This window comes from Pelodiscus sinensis, chromosome 1 (assembly GCF_049634645.1).
Source record: "Pelodiscus sinensis isolate JC-2024 chromosome 1, ASM4963464v1, whole genome shotgun sequence".
Classification (NCBI taxonomy): domain Eukaryota; kingdom Metazoa; phylum Chordata; order Testudines; family Trionychidae; genus Pelodiscus; species Pelodiscus sinensis.
The window spans coordinates 196,899,012-196,919,399 of record NC_134711.1 but is presented as its reverse complement, the minus strand read 5'-3'; the positions used below and the strand labels follow the sequence as shown (position 1 = coordinate 196,919,399).

The 20,388-nt window shown below is 43.3% G+C and overlaps 1 protein-coding gene across 1 annotated transcript; it reads right to left on the bottom strand.

The window, feature by feature from the left end:
- Positions 1 to 8,963: 8,963 nt before the first annotated feature.
- Positions 8,964 to 19,302, bottom strand: DYNLT3 (dynein light chain Tctex-type 3). Its single transcript, XM_075913251.1, has 5 exons — positions 19,186 to 19,302; positions 14,713 to 14,754; positions 13,442 to 13,565; positions 11,237 to 11,314; positions 8,964 to 9,197 (listed from the first exon to the last, which is right to left on the bottom strand). Exons 1-5 carry the CDS (start codon positions 19,213 to 19,215, stop codon positions 9,121 to 9,123), a joined length of 351 nt encoding a protein of 116 aa, XP_075769366.1. The 5' UTR covers positions 19,216 to 19,302; the 3' UTR covers positions 8,964 to 9,120.
- Between the last annotated feature and the right edge of the window lie 1,086 nt (positions 19,303 to 20,388).

Sequence of the window (20,388 nt, the reverse complement as noted above, 5' to 3'; positions counted from 1 at the left end):
AGGACTCTGAGATGGCCCTAAAAAAGACTCTGGCATAAGGGTTAGTAGGGACAGTACACCATGTGTGAATAATGGTGAGGCTATATTCTAGAAGCAGCACTTACAAGCCAAACTACATTCTCAGGAAAGTCCTCTTGATTAGCTTGATTGCTGCTCATTAAAGTCCTGAAGTGCTCAAAAGCAGGAAGACTGACACTACAGAAACAGAGAAAAAACCGGGGCTCTCTGAACGGAAAAGCTATACAATAAGCATGAAATCTGGGATGATATTGATATACTGGATCAATGTTTTCCTATGTCATACATAATCCGTACTAGTCAGAGTGTATCTCCTGGTTTACTGTGTAATTTTACGCCACCTGTTTCCACTATGTGTGAGATGCACTTGACTGAGGGGAGAATGGTGGCTACAGGGATCCACTTGCAGCTCCTCAGACCCTGAGTGGTTGACTCTGGTGGAAATTAGAGCAGCAAGGGGCACTCTGTAATTTCCACCAGTGAGGATTAGGGGTAAGAAAGCTCTGTTCTACCATACTCTGCCTCATCAAGCTCCCCTGATATGCCCACTCCTCTCCCTTATACCACAGTTGATGTGCAGTGGCACAGGGAAAAATGCAAAATATACACTGTGGTCTGGATATCCATTATTTCTCACTATGGACCCAATCCAACACCTAGGATTGACTTCAACTGGTGTTGAGCCAGGCCCTATTTGTGGAAAGTACATGCAAACAGTTGTTATTCTTTGGTTCCCTCTACTGACTGCCATCAGAGCTAGATCCTGCACCCCCTAAAGACAATGGGAGTTTTTCTAATGACTTCAACCGGGGCAGAATCGGTCCTAAGAAAAGAGATCAATCAAAACTGTACAACTGAAGCCAATGAGGGAAATATTTAGAGAGATTTTTCCCCTGAATGAGGTCCATGCTTTCTCTTACCAGAAGAGAAACATAACTTTCAACCTTGAATTTTTCATTCAACTTTAGGTAGACATTAATCTAGATATGAATACTAGCTAAGATCTTCTACGGCAGCGTTTCCCAAACTATGGGCCACGGCCCGGTACTGGTCTGCGGGAAAAAAGTACCAGGCCTCAGCATAGCTACTGGGGTGTTCCAGGCTTCCGGAGTGCCTGTGCAGCACCAGGTACCCCAAGCCCTGGGCCGGGCTGAGAATGCAGCTGGGTGTTCTGGGCTCCTGGCAGAGGCACAGCAAGGGGAGAGCAGGGGGAGGGCGGGGGCACCAGGCTGGGCTGGGGGGGAGGTGCGGGGCACTGGGCTCACCTGGGCTGCAGGAGGAGGGAGGTGCCAGGAACCCGACGCTGGACTCAAGGGGAGGGAGGGAGGAAGGGGCAGGGAATCAGCGCTGGGCTCAGCATGTCTGCGCGGTTTAGGGGGAGGTGCAGGGAAACTGAGCTCAGCTGGGCTACGAGAGTGAAGAGCTGCGGGTCTGGGTTGGGCTGCAAGAGTGGGGAGGTGAGGGGTGCTGGGCTGAGCTGGGCTGGGCTGCACGGGGGGGAGGTGCAGAGCTCAGAGCTCAGTTTGGCTGCAGGAGGAGGAAAATGCCAGGAACTGCGGCTAGACTCAAGATCACTGGCGTGCATATGGGGTGCGCCAGGTATGCCCAGGCACACCCTAATGTCTTAGGGTTGCAAGGTGTCCGGTTTTCTACCGGACAGTCCATTTTTGGGGGGCTCTGTCCAGTAAAAAGAATCCAGAAAATACTGGACATGTGCAATGTCCAGTATTTTCTGGTTTTCCGACTGGGCGCTCGGAAGCCTGGCGGGGGGTGGCTGGGAGGCAGGGTGCGATTGGTGCTGGGAGCCCTGGTTGCATGTGAGGAGGGGCAGCCCAGTCCGTGCTCCTGCGCACTGGTCAAGTGCGTGGTGGAGCCACAGCCGGACTGACTCGTGCTTCACCTGGACCATGCGGGGGGCAGCAGCGTCCTGGGATCTGCACTGCCCGACTCAGTCCTGCTCCCCACCGCCCCCTCCTGGCTGGCCAGTTGGTTCTCCCTCACTCCTCCTCCCGATCTTCCCTGGCCAGCCCCACTACACCCGCCATCAGCCCTGCTTCCAGCGGCCAGTTCTCCCTTCCTCTCTCTATTTCCCTGAGCCAGCTCCACTGTACCCAACTCCTGCCCCCGCCGCCAGCTCTACCTCTCGCCGGCCAGTTCCTCCTCCCACTCTTCCCTGGCCAGTCCCGCTGCACCCCCCCATGAGCGCTGCTTCCGGCAGCCAGTTTTCCCCGCCTCCTCCTGAGCTCCCCCAGCCGGCCCTGCTCCCGCTGGCTGCCCCCACTTCCCCCTGATCTCCCCCGGCCACGCTCCGCCCGGCCCCCTCCCCCCATCGACCAGCTCTGCCTTCTGTCAGTCCCCCCCACGATCTTCCTCTGCCAGCCCCCAACCCCCTCTCTCACCCCAGCTCTGCTTCCCAGCCCCCCAGCCTTCCTCCCAGCCAGCCCTGCTTCCCTCTCGGCTGGTCCCTACCCGCCCCCATGAAGCGTCTCTGGTATTTTTTTTTTTTTAGGACTACCTGGTAACCCCATACTGTCTCAAAAAAAAAGTGGCTTTGCATTTTAATTTAATCGCATGATACACTCTTTTAGTTTTACAGTATGGATTGCTGTATTATGCAATAAGCGCCAAATTGCATATGTAAAAAACAAACTAAGAAGTACAATGTCCCATAGTTAAGTTTGTGTTTAAGTAAAGTTTAGTTGTTAATTTAAAAAAAAAAGTTTAGTTAAGTTTTAGTTTCTTTAGTTTGTTTGATGAATAAAAATAATGTCCTTTATGATTGAGGATTCAATAAATGCTGGCCTTTAAAAAAATAAAATCCCTGGGTGCACACCCTAATAAAATGTGCTGCGCAAGCCTATGAAGGGGAGGGAGGGGCAGGAAATCAGAGCTAGGCTCAGCAGCGCTGCAGGGCTCGAGGGGAGGTGCCGGGAAACGGGGCTCAGCTGTGCTGTGGGGAAGGCATGCAGGGAACCAGTGCTGGGCTCAGCTAGGCTGAGGTGAATGGGGGAAGGCATAGGGAACAGAAGCTCAGCTAGGCTGTGAGGGGCGGCAGAGAACTGGTGCTGCACTCCCTTGGATTGTGGGGGATGGTTTTGGGGGAGGAGCAGGGAACCAGCATGGGTGGGCAGCTCAGCTGGGTTCCAGGGGATAGAGGTGCAAAGAAGACTAGTGGAGAGGTGGGGAACCAGGAGCCCTGAAATGACCTCCCCTGGTCCAAAAAAAATCCCTCATCTGGGACCAGTCAGGATGCCAGACCGGGGAGATGCAACTCCTACCCAAGTCCCCTCCTTGCACCCTCCCTCCTAGCCAGATACCCTACCACCAGTCTGCTCTTGCTCCCACCTCCCGGAGTGCCTGTGCAGCACCAGGTCCCCCATGCCCTGACCCGGGCTGGGCGGAGGATGCAGCCGGGTGAAACAGTGAAAATGTATTCATTTTTCGTTCCTTTTTTTATATGCATTTATATTTTAGGGCTGCAAAAAACAGTACTAAAAAAAACAGGTTCCAACTGAAGTAAAAAGTTTGGGAAACCCTGATCTAGCCAGCTTTCTATCCATCTTACAGTCCATTTATCCAATCCGCATTCCCTTAACTTACTGGCAAGAACATTGTGGGTGGCCATATCAAAAGCTTTGCTAAAGCTGGCACTGGGGGCTTTGGGAGGACCAGAAACAACTTGTTTGCATATTCATCATTTGCTTAATGAATATCCAAATATGCAAATGCATGTTACCCGTCCTCCAAAAGCTGGTGAATGGATTTACTGGTCCCTGTGTCAAAAAGTTTGGGAACCCCTGTTCTAGGGGTTAGGTAATTTAAAATAAAAAATTTCACATCTTCACTAATATGTGTGTTATTGCTTTCAATACATTGTTTTAAAGTAGGAAACATGTCTAAACTTAAATTTTCCATTTTGCTCTGCCACAGTTCAACTTTCCTAATAAATGCTTTCAATTTCTCATAGAGTTCAAGAATATTATTATTACCACCTTGCAGTGAAGTATTAAGAGTGTTCAGCTTGTTAAAGCATTAACCAAAGATATGACTCCATCTACTGGTTGAGAAAAGAAATATCCCAGGAGGCTTTCTAAATATGAGGACAAAATTCTCCTAGTGCAACCCACATTGTGGTTGTCTGGAAATCAGACAAGAGACTTTTACACACAATTTGCAAATAACATCTTTCATAACAAATGACCAAAAGGAAACTCAGAGAATGTAGGTAGAAATACATTCTATAGCAGACATGTCCAAAATCCGGCCCGCGGGCCAATTGCGGCCCATGTTCCGGTTTAATACGGCCCCACAGGTAATTTGGCAATATCTATCTTTTATGGCCCCCAACGAATCCATATGTATTGAGATGAATACATTGTAAAATCTCAGTTAATGTCAGTTGGTCTAAATCAGTTATAAATATATTTGGACACAACATGTATACTTGGTGTTATGTTCCTGTTCATATTTTTTTAACTTAAAAGTTGACAGACAACCTTTATTACCAATAATATGTAATGTACTTTACAATGTTCCTGACATATATTTCAGCTTCCTGGATTTTTTTTTCATCTGGCCTTCAGATATGAAAGGCAGAGTGGTTTAACACCTGTTTAGATTTGTCATCCATGTGACGAAATGAAAAGTATGCCGTTTGCAATAAACTTTGCATAAAATAGTTAATTTGCATTTAATTTTAATGGTTTAAAGAATGTCAGGCAAAATGGTCGGCCCTCACGCATGTTCACTTCATCAAATCTGGCCCTCTTTGAAAAAAGTTTGGACACCCCTGTTCTACAGTGACCTATATGTGTTTCATTTGTACTGCATTAATTGAAGTTGAGTATTTGCACAAATTATTTGAATTAAACTTTTCAAATGATCACTTTTATATTATTCTAAGAATTTTAGCTGCATGATGCTGAGATGAGCACAGGCAAATGACATATCACATAATAAGGCAAAATACAAGTACAGTGAAAGCTTTGTTATCTGGCACTCCGTTAACCAGAAAACTTTGTTAGCCAGCATTGCCCCCAACCATAATACTGTCACATCTTCAGGTGCACAGGCCTGGCTTCGTTTACCATGATTGGCTTAACAATTTTTTATTTTAGTAGTACTAATCATCTTTCACTCAACATAGAAATGTGAGACCAACTGCCTGACACTATAAAACTACCAATATTAAAAACCTGAGTTTTACTATTATTGTCTATTGGTTTTTCATAGGTTGATGGGACTCTCAGATAACTGGAATGTTTAGATAACCGGAATGTCCTAATCCTCAAGCGTGCCGGATAACACAGGTTTTACTGTATGACGGTTTGTCAGAAGGCTACTAAAGGAAAACATCCATGAATACATGCACTTCATTATCAAATTTAAAAAAAATCTAAAACTGAAGTTTCAGAATATTCTTCTTTAGAAAGAGTCTGTATTTAGCACACTAATGGCTAACAAAACATCTCTAATAGTTATATCCTAGAAAATAAAATGGTCCATGTGAAAATACTGCAGTATGCACATCAAGATATGCAGTTGTTCATAGTACAGTAATCATATGCCAAAGCACTTTGCAAAACCACAAAAGGTTTTTTCAATCTCGAACTATCAGGTGATGATTAATCAGAGATGGATCAAACCCAGAATCTTGAAACCAAATTTCAGAGGGGGATGATTTAACTCAGGGGATCCAAATCTGGCCCTACTGGGTGATCCAGAAATTCTAGGAAGAAGAAAAAACTGGAAAGGTTGTATTTTCCAGTTCCAATTCAGATGAATCCAAAATACTACATAAACAATGCAAATTCCTACACCATTATTTACAACCTTTTGTTTGTGATAGGATACACAGTCTCCCTGATTTCCAGCAAACAAAGAATTAACTCTTTCCTGGTTCTTGCACAGGTGGTCTTGGGCAAGAAATGAAACAGGGCTGGACACACAAACTCCAATCAGGCCACTGGGGGGGGGGGGGGGAGAGGAGGAGCGGATTCAGAAAATTCCATATGAACAGCTATTTGGGAGGTAATAGGGCTGTAGGAAGGGTATATTTCATACCAACTTATTCTAGGAGTGACTTATACTACAGGTATTTTTTGTTCCTGATTTCTTTTTTAGTGATGTAAAGTCATTTAGAATTCATTCTTACTGTACTGAGTGTAAAACCATGAGGAGGAAAGCTTGCTGATTGAAAGAGAGCTTCCTGTCATTCAACCAGCTGTTCCATTTCACCAGCTTCCACTAAGGTTGGAGTTTTTTAATTCCTTTGATTCATTTGTTTGTCTGGTGCATAGCACATTGCACCAAGAGCTCATGTGACTATGGATTCTAAGCTACCCTAATGCTTTATTGTAAAAAAAAAAAAGTCTCAAATGACTGTATATTCATTAAAACTTTTTTTTCTTCTTACTCCTGTTTCTTCATAGATGCACGCACCCATCTTCTAAAGGACAACAATTAAACAATGTGAAATAAAGTGCTCTGGCCCTAAAGTTTCTGTAATTAAGGTTATATGTTAATCCAGTAAAAGTTATCTTGTAAAATACTATGAAAGGCAATAAGTGGATGGATGTAATATTGAGGAGGGATATGAGAAATTGGCAATACTCCATGAATTTTGGGACACTTGCCAGGTCAGATCCATAGTTTCCAAAATATCTAGGCAGCTGTGTTTTACTTATAAAGCACTAAAGGTGGAGGAGGAATACTGCCGCAAGCTGCTATCTATAATTGATAATACAAAATTAAATAGAACCAAGTCAAACCATCTTTATCTTTGGTAGATACAAAATGAAGTAACTTTACAACAATCAATATTTTAAAGATCTTTAGTGAGCTTTTACACCAAACAAGATATCATTTTGTATTTTATCTTCAAGTATGGCAAAAAAAGACTAACAAAGTTAATGGCTATTAGGAATATTTACTACAGTCATGGCAGCTAAAGATTATAAAATTAATGGGATAGTAGCTATCCCTATATTTTTACCTATCCACATCTTACCCTAAACCAGATAATCTTTCTTAAATTACTTTATTTTATATATAAATTGAAATTCAGTGCACCATGCAAATGTTTTCACGCTATATCTGTCTCCTAGACAAATGCAATGTTTTACAGCTTTACTCGATCTATGCTCATACAAAAGATGTATTTTTGTGCCTGCAAAGCAATAGATTCTGAACTAACATTGTATATTCTAGATGTATGTAGGTTCTCACTTTTTGAACCATATACCAATTTTTAATACAGTTTGAACAACCAGGGCTGTTATAATTTTTTTAAAGAACATATTTGCTATTTGACCAAATCAGAGTAGCTCTGAAAAATAATTAAAAAAAAAATCAGAACTGCCTAAAATAATTTTCCATGTTAAAATGCAAAGCAACTATTATAGCAACTATTACATAGTTACTATCTAAAGATGTGCAATAAATAAGAAAAACATCTTTAAATGGTGTTTGAGATATGGCAGAATTTAAAATAGCTGCCATTCACTGGCAGTAACAACTTAGATATTTTTATGATCAGTACAAATACTTGAAAATTTACATAATTTATGCAGAAGTTAAAATGTAGGCCCTGATCCTGCAATTGCTTACATACAAAATAATTTTACTTGTCCTGTGAATGTCTTACGCAAGTCAATAGGATTGCTCATGTCAGTGACATGAGCACATGTATGAATGTTTGCAAGATAGGGCCTTAGCTAAGTTACTAATTTTTAACTAAGTACTCCACAGTTATTACATAATTTTAGATGTGGAGTACAGGCAATACTTATTTATAAATATTTAAGGATATGTTCTATATCATTTATTTGTGCTTAAAGAGAGAATAAGGCCCTTTTAAAAAACATGGGCATCTACCTACTTAAACTAATTTTTTTGCTCTACATGATTGCAGTAAATAACTTCGAGTAACTGAAGCCCAACCCTAATTCTGCTGAGGTCAGTGGGTATAGAGTTGGGCTCCTAGTTAGGAACGATCAACTATTTAAACTGGATCAGGAATGTTTAAGGCGCTAATGTCATGAGTTTTCCTACATTCATCTAGTCTGACCTGTACCAACAGGTCAGATTTAAATTGGTTTTATAATTTGGTGAATTCTTCTTAAAAATATCTATTAAGTGCAAATGAAAAGTGGACCCTACTATGTTTCCACTGAATTCAGTGATAACACTCTAAATAGTATTTGCAGACAGCTCACACCCTTTAAAAGAACTAGAGTCCACTGAAGAAATAAATGCTTCAGCATGACAAAGTCATTCTGTGTCCCAAACAGCAAAGCATAAATTTTAAGTTTTTGGGGCTTTTTACACTTGATCAAGTAACTGTGGTGTACATGAAGCATTAGTGCATAATATGGAAATAGCCTTTGTGTCATCACATATGAGGCAGTGATATTTACCATTCCTAGTCTGTTTTCAATTGCATTTTAATCTCATTCCTTAACACTTGTTCCCTTTCGCCTTCCTTCTGCTGATTAGATTACTCCATCTCCCTGTGAGTAAAATGTCAGTTTGCCTATACACTGCACATGAAGGTATTTATGTAGTATGGGTAGACATACCTGTGTTATTTTTAATCTAGCTAATATGATAATGATAGTGTAGGCTTAGTGGCACAGGTTTTAGCATGGGCTAGCAACCTCAGTACATACCCAGGTTATCTCATGGGTTTGTATTTGGGCAGCTAGCCTGTACATTCACATATATACTATTGTGCTACCTAGATTAAGGCAAGCTTGGATATGCCTACCTGTGCTAGTCATACCTTCGCTGACATGGTAGATGTAATTCTTTGATGCAAGTATCCATATTCTCATTTGATTAATATCATAGTACCTCCAGTTTAACATATCAATATGGAATATTTAAACTGCTAAAATTTGCTAAAGAAAAGCTAGTTGTTGCTAGCTAAATTGAAAGAATTTGCTCAGAATGCATATGTTGAATAGTGAACTTTAAAGCATGCTAAATACTTTTTCTCTTTAGTGCACAAACGGTATTAAATAATGGCAATATGCTTTGAGATTTTGATACTTTCTGATCTTAAAAGGCTTTGGTGTAACTTAACATTTGTCCTCCAGTCAGCTACAGGACAACAGCAATGGCAAAAACGTTGACGATGCAGTTCATAGTTCGGTTTTCCCATCTCACTGTGCAGGTACCTAAAAGATAATTTTAAAAATCAGAAAATAAGCTTCCTCCCCCTGCCTGTTCTGTTAAATTCTATTACATTTCAGTGCAAAAGACCAGAAATTTAGGATTAAAAAAACCCTTATACTAATTTTTCTGAGGAAATACAACAAGAATTTGTAATCCTGTCCATAAAGATGAATTTGCTTTTACCTTTATCTCTTTGGAATACAGAAACTACAATAAAACCCCGATAGTACGGCATCCACCTGTTTGGCACTCCCGATACTCCGGTATCAAAATGCCAAGCGCTCCTGACCAGCTGATTAAAAAGCCTGTCACTCAGCACACGTGCTGGTTGTAACCAGAGGGAGTATAAGGTGGGGGGGGGGGGAGTGGGATCGTGTTACAGTATGGAGAAGAGCATTTTGCTTCAGCGAAGAGGAAAGGGGAGGGAAGGGCAGAGGAGGATCAGGTTACAGTATGGAGAAGACAGGAAGAGGAAAGGGGAGGGAGAGGGAGGGAGATTGTGTCCTAGCCAGCTGTTAAACCGTGCAGCTGTACCTGACCTCCTGATTCTCCGGCAAATCTGATAATCTGGCACCACCTAGGTCCAAAAAGTGCCAGATTATCGGAGGTCTACTGTAATACCATCAAAACAGCATCAAACTTACACATACTACTATTTACTAAAACTTAGTTATAAATAAATAAAATCACAAATATAATAAATTAAGTTCTAGCTAATGTTCCTGTTTCTCTGTTACAGAGCTTCTGCATCTTTCTGTTTGTTAACTAAAATAGCTTTTCCTACAACTTTTTATTCTGCAACTAAAAAGCAGAGATATGTACATTGCTGTGGAGTGTAAGAATTGAGTAAAAAGCTCTGAGTAATGACTTCTTTCTGTCCCCATGAACTATTAATTTTCCTGATGCCAGAAAATCATTTCTTGCTCTCCCAAGTCAATTATTATATAGTATTTGATAATTACTTAAACTCAATCCCTGTGACTGTACCAGGTAGGAAGAGAAGATTGGCTAAGAATTAGTTTTTAAATAAACTAATTTAAGAAATAGTTCTTTGTACCTTGCCAACAATGAATTTCCCCTCCCTTCATGTTCAGCCATTGAACCAATATATTCAAATCCTTTTATGTACCTTTTCACTCTTTTGCATCTAAAAGAATCTTCAATGGCACAATAGAATAGAACATACTACGCTTACAACATTAATAACATAAATAAGATTTTAACATAATGGGAAATGAGCAAAAAGCAGCTGCTCTGACACTGAAAAGTCAACTACATATGTATACACACACACACAAAACTCTGATCTGAATGTACTTAATTAGAACTGATTTTCTAAATAATGTCTCAACTCAGTCTTGTGAGCTAAATGCAGTCTTTTAACCTTTTTACAGCAGAATCCTGTTGCCTCTTTTTAGTCCTTTCTAGAGTACCTGAGGAACTGAACCTTGGTAAGCGTGAAAGCATTCTAAGAATTTTATACCCCACTGTGAACTGAAATAGAGGAACTTGAAAATAATGCAGAAGAATGAAATAAAGGAACATGGCAATTGAAAAGAAATAAAAGCTATTATAACATTAGTCAAACTATTTCTGCTTTAGCTAAAAAAAAAAGCCAATTCTTTATTCATGCCAACTTCTCCATTAGAGTAGGGTAGTCCATTTATTACAAGCAGGCAGACATTCAGGCTTGCAAACTTGCATTTATAGCACACGCTATTAATTAAGTCAGTGTCCTAAAACTGAGGATCTTCTCTGGAGACTAATTTGCACAATCTTTCTTTCATATTGGAGACAGCTCCACTGGTGTTGTTAATTTTGTCATACTGTGTGTATGCAGGCACTCAGTGTTCTCTAGCCACCTACTGTTCATTCAATTCTGCTTGCATCTGTTGAAAATGCAAACAAGGCTTCCAGTTCTGGAGTTGGTGCCTTTTTGTAATCAGTCCTTCACACTGTCAAAAATACTATTTGCAACAGCTGAACTACAGGTAGCACTTCAATGTCTTATTTGGCTTGAACCTTGATGAGGGAAACTTACCGTCAGTCGTGGTATCCCAAAAGCATGAGCTTGCTGTGTGAAGACCAGCTCCACTCTTCTGCATCACTGCACAGGTCACTGAAAGACAGATTAGTAAAATCAGTATTTTCATTAATAAAACAAAAGCCTGATGAATATGCAGACTTGAGTGAAACTACAATGAAAAATATAATTGGAAGCTTTGAAACAGTTAAAATGACACATGCATTTAGTGACAAAACAAAAATGACAGCCTCTTCCCTCTAGATATTTTTATCACACTGTTTACAAACTTGAATTTTACTGACCTACAAGCCTTCATTTACCTATTAAGTAGGTCTCAAAACAAGGAAAGTTTCAGGCTCATTCACACAGTTGCTACCCTATTTATTCTACACATGCTAGTTCTGAGAGCTAGCATGAGTATGTATACATAAAAGGAACTACACCCCTAGCTCACAGTATAGACATAACTCTGCAGGGGTAGGCATTAAGGGTACATCTAGACTACAGGCTTTTGACGACGAAGTTTTGTCAACAGATACTGTCAACAAAGCTTCTGTCGACAAAGCCAGCCGCTTTGTCGACATGACAGTGTAGATGCAAAGGACAGTGTCGATGCAATAACACCTTCTATCGACAGAACTCTGTCGACAAAAGGCATTACAGGCAGTCCCCGAGTTACGCGGATCCGACTTATGTCGGATCCGCACTTACGAACGGGGCTCTCTCGCCCCGGAGCTCGCAGGCAGCGGGACCGCCCAGAGCGCAGCGGTCCCGCCACCTCGACCTCCGGGTCGAGAAAAGCTGCTCTGGGTGCCCCTAGTCTGCTGGGGACCGTCTCCAGCAGACCAGGGACACCCGGAGCAAAGCCGGGGAGGCGGAGGGGTCCCGCGCCTCTGGGCTTTGCTCTGGCAAAGCCTCAGAGGCGCGGGACTCCGCTGCTGCGGCTTTGCTCCCCGTGTCCCTGGTCTGCTGGGGGAGGGGGGCGCAGCTAGTGCTCCCCCCCAGCAGACCAGGGAGATGCGGAGCAAAGCCCCAGGCCTGTGGTAGAGCAGGTGGGGCACTGCCGGTTGGTCCCGCAGCACTGCTCCTTGGCGCTACTAGACCAACCCAGCAGCACCCCAGCTGCTCTGCCCCAGGCGTCCCCAAGTCAGCCGCTGCTGAAACTGACCAGTGGCTGACTACAGGAAGCCTGGGGCTTCCTGGAATCAGCCGCTGATCAGTTTCAGCAGCAGCTGACTTGGGGATGCCTGGGATTCTTAAGTTGAATCTGTATGTAAGTCAGAACTGGCATCCAGATTCAGCCACTGTTGAAACTGATCAGTTTCAGCAGCGGCTGAATCTGGACGCCAGTTCCGACTTACATACAGATTCAACTTAAGAACAAACCTACAGTCCCTAACTTGTACGTAACCCGGGGACTGCCTGTATTCCTCGTAGAATGAGGTTTACCGCCGTCGACAAAACTGCTGAGTTCTGTCGACGTTATGAGGCTGCCTCCCCAACCTCCAAGTCAAAGATGGGGGATGCGCGAGTCCTGAGCATGCTCCGAGTTCTTGTATGTCTTTATGCTGTTATCACTGCTGGATTGGTAAGTATCACTTAAATATATTAATTATTGGTTTAGTTAATAGTTGAATTGTGTTAATATCACTGTGTAATTCTGTAGAGTGTAACTGAGTCCTATTAATTACACTGTGTAAATTGTATAATCTTGTGTTGTGTAATAGTGTTGTATTTAGGCCAAGTATAAGTGTTTGAAATAAAAACCCAGGAGTTGTTAAGCTGTAGAAGTAAATCAATAACTACCTCCACCAGCTGCCCAAAAACAACAAGAGGGACTGGCTGTGGGCGGAGTTATTATTATTACATTGGCTTTGTTTTTTGTATTTTTTGCTTGCATGCTGCACTGCCTCAAGCGAATTAGAGACAGTAATTTGATATAATTGAACTGTAATTACAGAGTTTGTAACCAGTTAAGTGCAGTTTAGTTCAGGTTTTCCCCCTTGAAAAAGCATTAGGCAATTGATTGTTTAAAACTCTTTTTTAAAAGTCATTTGGTTTTAATAAAAGAATCATTCTGTTTAATAAAAAATCATTTGTTTCACCATTATCCGGTAGTTTTCACTGGGTAGTCGGCTTTAAACCCTTGGAGCTCCCACCACATTGCTGAACCAAGTTGCGACAAATTGTACAAGGCAAAGTATGAATACTGGTACTTACCAATATATTTGTATGTTTTTCCCAGTTTTACCAGATGTGTTAAAGATTGTTCCACTATAGTTGCAGTCCACTGATTGACTTTGTTGTGATTGTAATCGACCTTGCCCAAAATTCCTTCTATGCACTGAAAATAGAGAAATCAATTGCATTAATAATACATCAATAAGAAATATCTCAAAACAAGTCCTATTTAATAGACTAACTCTACTATAGGGAACTCGAAAAATGTGCTAAACAATCCCAGAATATTTGCAAGGCAAGCATCGTAAAATAATTTGTAATTTAGCTCACTGCATGCTGAATTGGGAAATAAAAAAGTATATAAATTCTGCATCCATAGATGCCGTAGCTTGTGGTTGCCTGGAATGCTGAGGTGTCACTGCTTGAGCACTGCAGCTCCTAAGTGCTACTGGAACATTTAAAAAAACCTAAACTTTCAGTGAAGGAGTATATCTAATGGAAACAATATACATTGGTTTAACCCAACAGTATAAACTTAAAATAGTAAGAAATGTGCTGTATTCTCCATGTAAATGTAATCCCTTCTAATTCTAATTAAATCACAGACTCTCTCAAAAAGAAATTCATCCAATTGAATTCATATGCTGAAACAAAATATATCAAACAATCTCAAATTGTAAAGAAATTAAGAGCTGTAGGTTTCTATTTATTACTGTTTTATGAATGTTTATTCAAAAGAAATATGCAAAGTGTCTTGTCTTACTAGATCTGCATTAATGCTAGACAACAGTATGGTAATGTTAGCTACATTTTTTAAATGGGGAATGGATGCTTAGTTTAATACCCAGTAGCAGATGCAAAAAATGTGTACAGTATATGCCTTTCCCTTGAAAGTCTAATTGTGTAAAGAGCTGAACTGTGTCTGACATTGTTTTTATGCATACTGGAACAGTTTTTGAAATGTGCAGTTTGACAGGATGTGCAGAGAAGGACCTGCAGGCTCCAAAGTCCTTCTGGAATCTCCTACAGAACTTCACATGGCCAGTAAACAATAGACTCTGCATTAGTCAGTTACTGGTTGCCTTGATGTTGCATTTAAAAAATTATATTACAGACTATTCATTGTAGCCTACTCTGCCTTTGTAGAAAAAACATAAAAATCTGTTTTCAAAACTTATTCCAAAATTACATGCATATTTATTTATTAAATATATGTAAAAAGCTTGAAAGTATCATTGAAAGTGACCTGTCACTTTTTATAAATATTGTATTTCATTCAAGACACTAAAATTGTTAAAAACATAGCCTACCTCCTTAACGATGTTGTGAGCTTCCTCAGCATTGAAGATCATCTACAATTTAAAAGTATAATCAGTTACTTATAGCATTTAATATTACTTGGAGAATAAAAGAAAACCTTGATATGGTTTTCCTTACCTTAACTAGAAAAGGCATAAACTATGCACCATATTAAGTTAAATTATATTTTAAACATGACCTAGATCAAAATAGTTTTAAAAAATAGTTATACATTCTCCACCATAATACAGCTGCCATCTTGCATGAATCCCTGTGCTACAACCCCCTCAAAAAGAGAGGCTTTAAAAAGCTGAGGCCTGGATGCCAGGAACCAACATTTTCCCCTATTCTAAAAGATTCTCATACCATAACTCTAGGCATGTCTTACACATCATCATGAATATTTACCAGAACAAAACCGAACTGAATTCCTGTCACAGGGATACCAATCCCACTGAAATTAGAATTCCTATTGATAAATTTTAGCAAACTATAAAACAGTGGATTGCAATCGTAGTTCAGGATGTTCAAAATTGTGTAACAGGGTAACCACGTAACGGGGGGGCAGGCAGATCCGGTGCTTATGAGGAGCCAGCTTTTAAACTAGCTCTTCCAAGGCACCAGCTCCCATTCCCCCCCTTGCTGCTTCTGATACAGAGGCAGCAAGGGGAGGGGGAATGAATGTAGTTGACAAGATTAACTGATAAATCCAGGCTTATTGATTAATCGTGTCCCTAGCCCACAGCGAAGGCATCTCTGGGCAGCCCTTGCCAACCCAGCTCCCATGAAGGTAGCTTTGCTGCCCTATCATGGCGAATCTGTCTCCCCAGAGCCAGCTGAGTGTAACCCAGACCATTAACTTATAAGTATCAGATTATCAATTAAATGATTATTCGGTTATACTCTAACATCTCTAATCCTAGTACAACAGCTGGGTTTCCTTAGAATGCCAAGTCACTTAATCAGAATTTTGTTTTCATTTAAATCACCAAGCTTCTCTGTGGTTGTTTCCTGCCCTCCCTTCTCATCTTTTCCTAAGTTTTCTCTCTGTTGCCTTCCCTCCATTAGTTTATTCCACATTATTTTCTCCCTCCACTCTCCTACATTCTTTACCTAGTACATAACACTTGGATATTGGGCGCTGTACAAAAAATAGACAAAAAGGTGCACAAGCAGAATACCCAATGAGAACATAGTCATTTCCATTTTCACTTTGTTCTAATGGTTCCTAGAAGTGGAGCAGCATGGTTGACTAGCCAGAGTTTTTCAACTAGTGGTACGAGTACCCTTAAGGGTACTCAAGAGAAGTCTGGGGGGGTACGTCAACACAATTGGAATTTGGAGAAAACTGAATTTTTAAGTTTTACAGCGTTGTATTATTTTTGTACTTTTTACACACAGCCCACGCAGCTACAATTAAGTTGTTTAATCAAATGTGTCGCAATGGTAGAAAAAAACCTGTGTGTCTGAAAACTGTAAGTACTGGGGAGTACTTACCTTTTTGGGTTTTTTTTTTAAAGGGGTTCTTTATTAAAAGAAGGTTGAGGAACACTGGACTGCAATAGCAGTTCCCAACCACCAAACTGGGAGGTACACGGCTCTTGCCCTGCCTCTCAGCCAACCAACACTGGGAAAGGGCAGTCAGCAACACATGGCGAGGTGAAGGGGGCAGAGCAGGCACCGGGGATTCTAGAGGCTGAGCTAGTAGTGAGGGGTGGGTGGGTTATAGGGTTAGGGCTGGCACTGGGGGGGGCTCTAGGAATGGGGCTAGTATTGGGGACTGGCACTGGGAGAATTGGTTGTAGTGGGGCTCTGGAAACAGGAGACTGGTACTGGGGAGGCTGGTGGGGGGGGCTCTAAGGGGCGGGGGGATGACACTGAGGTGTTTGGGATAGGGAGCTGGCATTGGGGGCTCTGAGGGTGGAAGGCTGGCACTGGAGGGGTTAGGTGCAGGGGTTCTGGAGTCAGTGACTGGCGCTGGGGATAGGGGAGGGGTGAGGGGCTCTAGGTCTTAGGGCTGGCACTGGGGGCTCTGTGGGCTGCGCTTTTGGCAGACTGGTAATGTGTTTTATTTGCATATATACATATTAATCATGTGCATAGTTAATATGCAACTAAAATGTTACCGGTCCATCAAAAGTTTATGAATGGGATTGCAGGTCCACAATATCAAAAAGGTTGGGAACACTGGACTAAACTAAATCTGATTAGTTTAATTCTACTCTGGCTGGGGAACAGCAAGGCAAAATGAAATAAACACGATTTATTGATTTATTTACTGTTCTTAGAATAGATCCAGAAGCTTTTTGAATTTCTTGTTAAAAAAAAAAACTCTGTCATATGTTATGGGATTACCAACTTGATGTAAATACCAACAGATAAATAAACCTGTAGGATTTCTAAAGGTTATTTTAACAGTATACCCCAGGAAGATCATCCCTTAATTCTTAAAAGGCCATATCCTGTCATTGGTGTTATGCAGGTGGATCCCTGCTACTGCTATCAATAGGGCATTGTGCAAGCAGATCCAATTGTGGGAATTAGCTTTAAATCAACAACTCCTTCTAAAGCCATTTTGCCATGTTCAACTTTTCTGCACTCTTTCAAAGCTCAAAATTCTCATAAGACTAAGGATGTTTACATTAGATTATTTTAGTAATTGAGTAGCTGATAGAATTTTTAAGCCAGCTTCCCCCCCAGCACTGGTTCCTGCTTCACATCTCCTTGCTGCCTCTGAGATAGAGGCGGCCGGGGGAGGGAGGGGGAACAGAATGTGAGTAGTTGACTCAACTACTCAATAAGCCTAGGCTAAGCCATCCTACCTAAAACTATGACTATATTCTTTTTTTTTTTTTAAACACAGGAAGACTGAGAGGAAATAAACCAGTTGTATGGAGTCATTCAAAGTAAACTTCATAAACAGAACCTTCTGCACTTGTTTGCCCATCCCACCTCAGCATGCCTTTTCCACAGAGAGGTTGAAGTCTTCCTGCAGATAATTTGTTCATACCTTTTTCTCCAGCAACTGGTAAATTTATGTTCTTTGGCGCATAAGTGTATTTAGCTCTGCTTCAAATCCTTGCCTGCTCAGAACCAAGGGAGCTGCATGGAGCAACTGCCGGTACAATCTGACTAACTGCAACTCCCACCTCTGCTAGACTCCAGGCTTCTTCCCAGCCTCATCTTAATATGAACCTTTCCCTCAGTAGACAGTAAGGATGTTAAAGAATAGTTGACTACCCCTTCTCCCCCTGCCTCTATCAAGGAGGAATGTGGAAGTGCCTATCGACTAGCCAAGAAGTTGATGGAAATTCCATTAACTACTCGACTAGTAAATTAACCACAATTTAACATCCTTAGTAGACACGGAAGTACAGTAATTCCTCATTTAGCACAGTAGCTACGTTTCAGAAAATGATCGTGCTAAGTGCAAACGTGTTATGCAGGGTCAATTTTCCCATTGAAAATAATGGAAAAGATGGGGGTTGTGTTTCAAGCACACGTGCACTCGCAGCTCCAGTCTGCACTTGGGACCAGGACATAAGGTTGGGGGAGAAAGTAGACTGAGTTATAGCAGTGAGGGGAGGTGTTTGGCTCTGGAGAAGGGAAGGACAGGGGTAGGGGCTTGCAGCTGGAGGCTGGATTTCCCCAGCTGGCTGGTCACCAGCAGCTGCATGGGGCTTCCTCTGCCTCCTTACAAAGTGGCGGAGGTTTGCCGCTTGCCATGCAGTTCCCCGGTGACCCCCTCTGGTCAGATGCCTTGCGTCTGGCCAGAGGGGGTCACTGGGGAATGGCACGGAGAGTGGCAAACCTGTGACGCTTTGTAAGGAGGCAGAGGAAGCCCCCCCCCCCCCCCCTCAGATGCCTTGCATCTGGCCAGAGGGGGTCACCAGGGAACAGCGGAGGCAGGGGAAGCCTCGCACAGCTGCCAGCCACCAGCCGGCCCTAGAGAAATCGTGTTGCTGCGGGGACGGGGTCGTATTGTTTGAAAAATGTTCCCTAAAAAAAAAAATGGTGCTATCACGAAAGCATGTTACTTGGGAAGGTGTTCAATGAGGAATCCCTGCACTAGTCACTCCTTCTCCTAACACGAGACCTGGGGGTGGGGTCATGTAATGAAATGAACAAGAAACAGAATTAAAAACAAGAGGCGGCGTCTCTTCACTCTGCATAGTCAGCATGGGGGGGGGGGGGGCTCTGCCACAGGATGCTCTGGGGGCCAAGTCTAGAGCAGGGGGCACGCAGGCAGGAAGCCAGACCGCCCGGCGGGCCAGTGCTCCACGGGGGAGCGGGGCGGGAGGGCGCTTGCGGGCGGCTGGGAATGGGCGCGGGGAGGGATCGGGGCGATTCCCCGGGGGGCGCTGCCAGGCCCCTGCGCTCTCCCCCAGCCTGGCTGCCCCGGGCGCTCAGCCCAGGAAGGACGCGGCTGAAAGGCCCCGCGCCGGGGGGGAGCCGATCAGTAACCGCCGCCCCCGCGCTCCCACCTCGTCGTTGTGGGGGTGAAACTCCTCCATGGCCCGGCTCCGGCAGCGGCTCTGGGCGCGGCTCCGCCTCCTCCCCCGGCCCGGCCGCCTGCGGGCCTCCCGCGGCAGCGCCCCCTGGCGGGCGCCGGAGGCAGAGCACCGGGCGGGCTGCCGATGGGAACACGCGAGGGGGCGGGGGTGGCTCAGGAGAGTTGTCGGGGCCGCTGCTGCCACCCGCCTCCCGCCCCTGAACGGGCAGCTCCGCGGGGAACGCGCCCGCCTCTGCTGCCTGGCGCCGCCGCGTGTCAGCCTGTAAAAGGGGCAAATGGGCGAGTCCCCCTCCCCCGCGGGCAGTGAAGGCTGGGAAGGGCTTGTGAAGTTGCTGTATTTCCTGTCCTGATTGTATCTCTATGACTATACTATGGCTGTGTCCTGACTCAGGGGTTTTTTCGAAAAAACGTCACCTGCGTCTAGACTGCAGCCGCGTTCTTTCGAAATTAAATCGAAAGAACGCGGCTTTTCTTTCGACGGCGGTAAACCTAATTCCACGAGGAAGAACGCCTTCTTTTGAAAGTGCTCTTTCGAAAGAAGGCGTTCTTGAAAGCAAACAGGCTTTTTAGAAAGAGAGCATCCAGACTCACTGGGTGCTTTCTTTCGAAAAAGCGGCTTGCTTTTTTGAAATTCCGCGTGCAGTCTAGACGCTCTCTTTTGAAAGAGGCTTGCAGTCTAGACATAGCCTCTGAGGCATTCCAAGCCTGGCTTCCCCGCCTTTGCTAGGGAACTCCTGAGATTTCAGATGCGCGCTGTGGCCAGGGGGCCGGTGATCTACAAACCACCAGCAAACTGGCTCCTCTTCCTGGCTCCACCGTGCTAGAGCTGTGTCATTTGGGACAACTCTTTATATTCTCTGTGCTTAAACCTTCCCTCGTGGAAACTGCAGCCGAGGCTCGGACACCTTTGTTAAATCACTTTGCGATCTGGTGGTGAACACTGCGGTATAAATTATCTAAGTATGAGCTTTTGGGACTGCCATAGTGGGATCTTCAGAGATGGGCTTTCCCCACTTAAATATCTTAAACAGCTGGAGGAAAAAAAATCTTTTGCCCTCTGTTGCTCATTTTTCCTCTTGGAACCTCATAATCTCTTTCATTTGTTATTCATAAACAGAGTTTTAGGGTAGGTAAAACCCTGGATATTTAGTGTTTAAGAGTGATAAGAATCATG

Bases quoted from the DNA above. Each gene is read 5' to 3' on its own strand.
- DYNLT3 (XM_075913251.1), bottom strand. From the start codon at position 19,215: ATGGAGGAGTTTCACCCCCACAACGACGAG. The intron at 14,755-19,185 runs GTGGGAGCGCGG...TTTAAATTGTAG, and splicing joins TTCACCCCCACAACGACGAG to ATGATCTTCAATGCTGAGGA. The intron at 13,566-14,712 runs GTAGGCTATGTT...CTCTATTTTCAG, and splicing joins CTCACAACATCGTTAAGGAG to TGCATAGAAGGAATTTTGGG.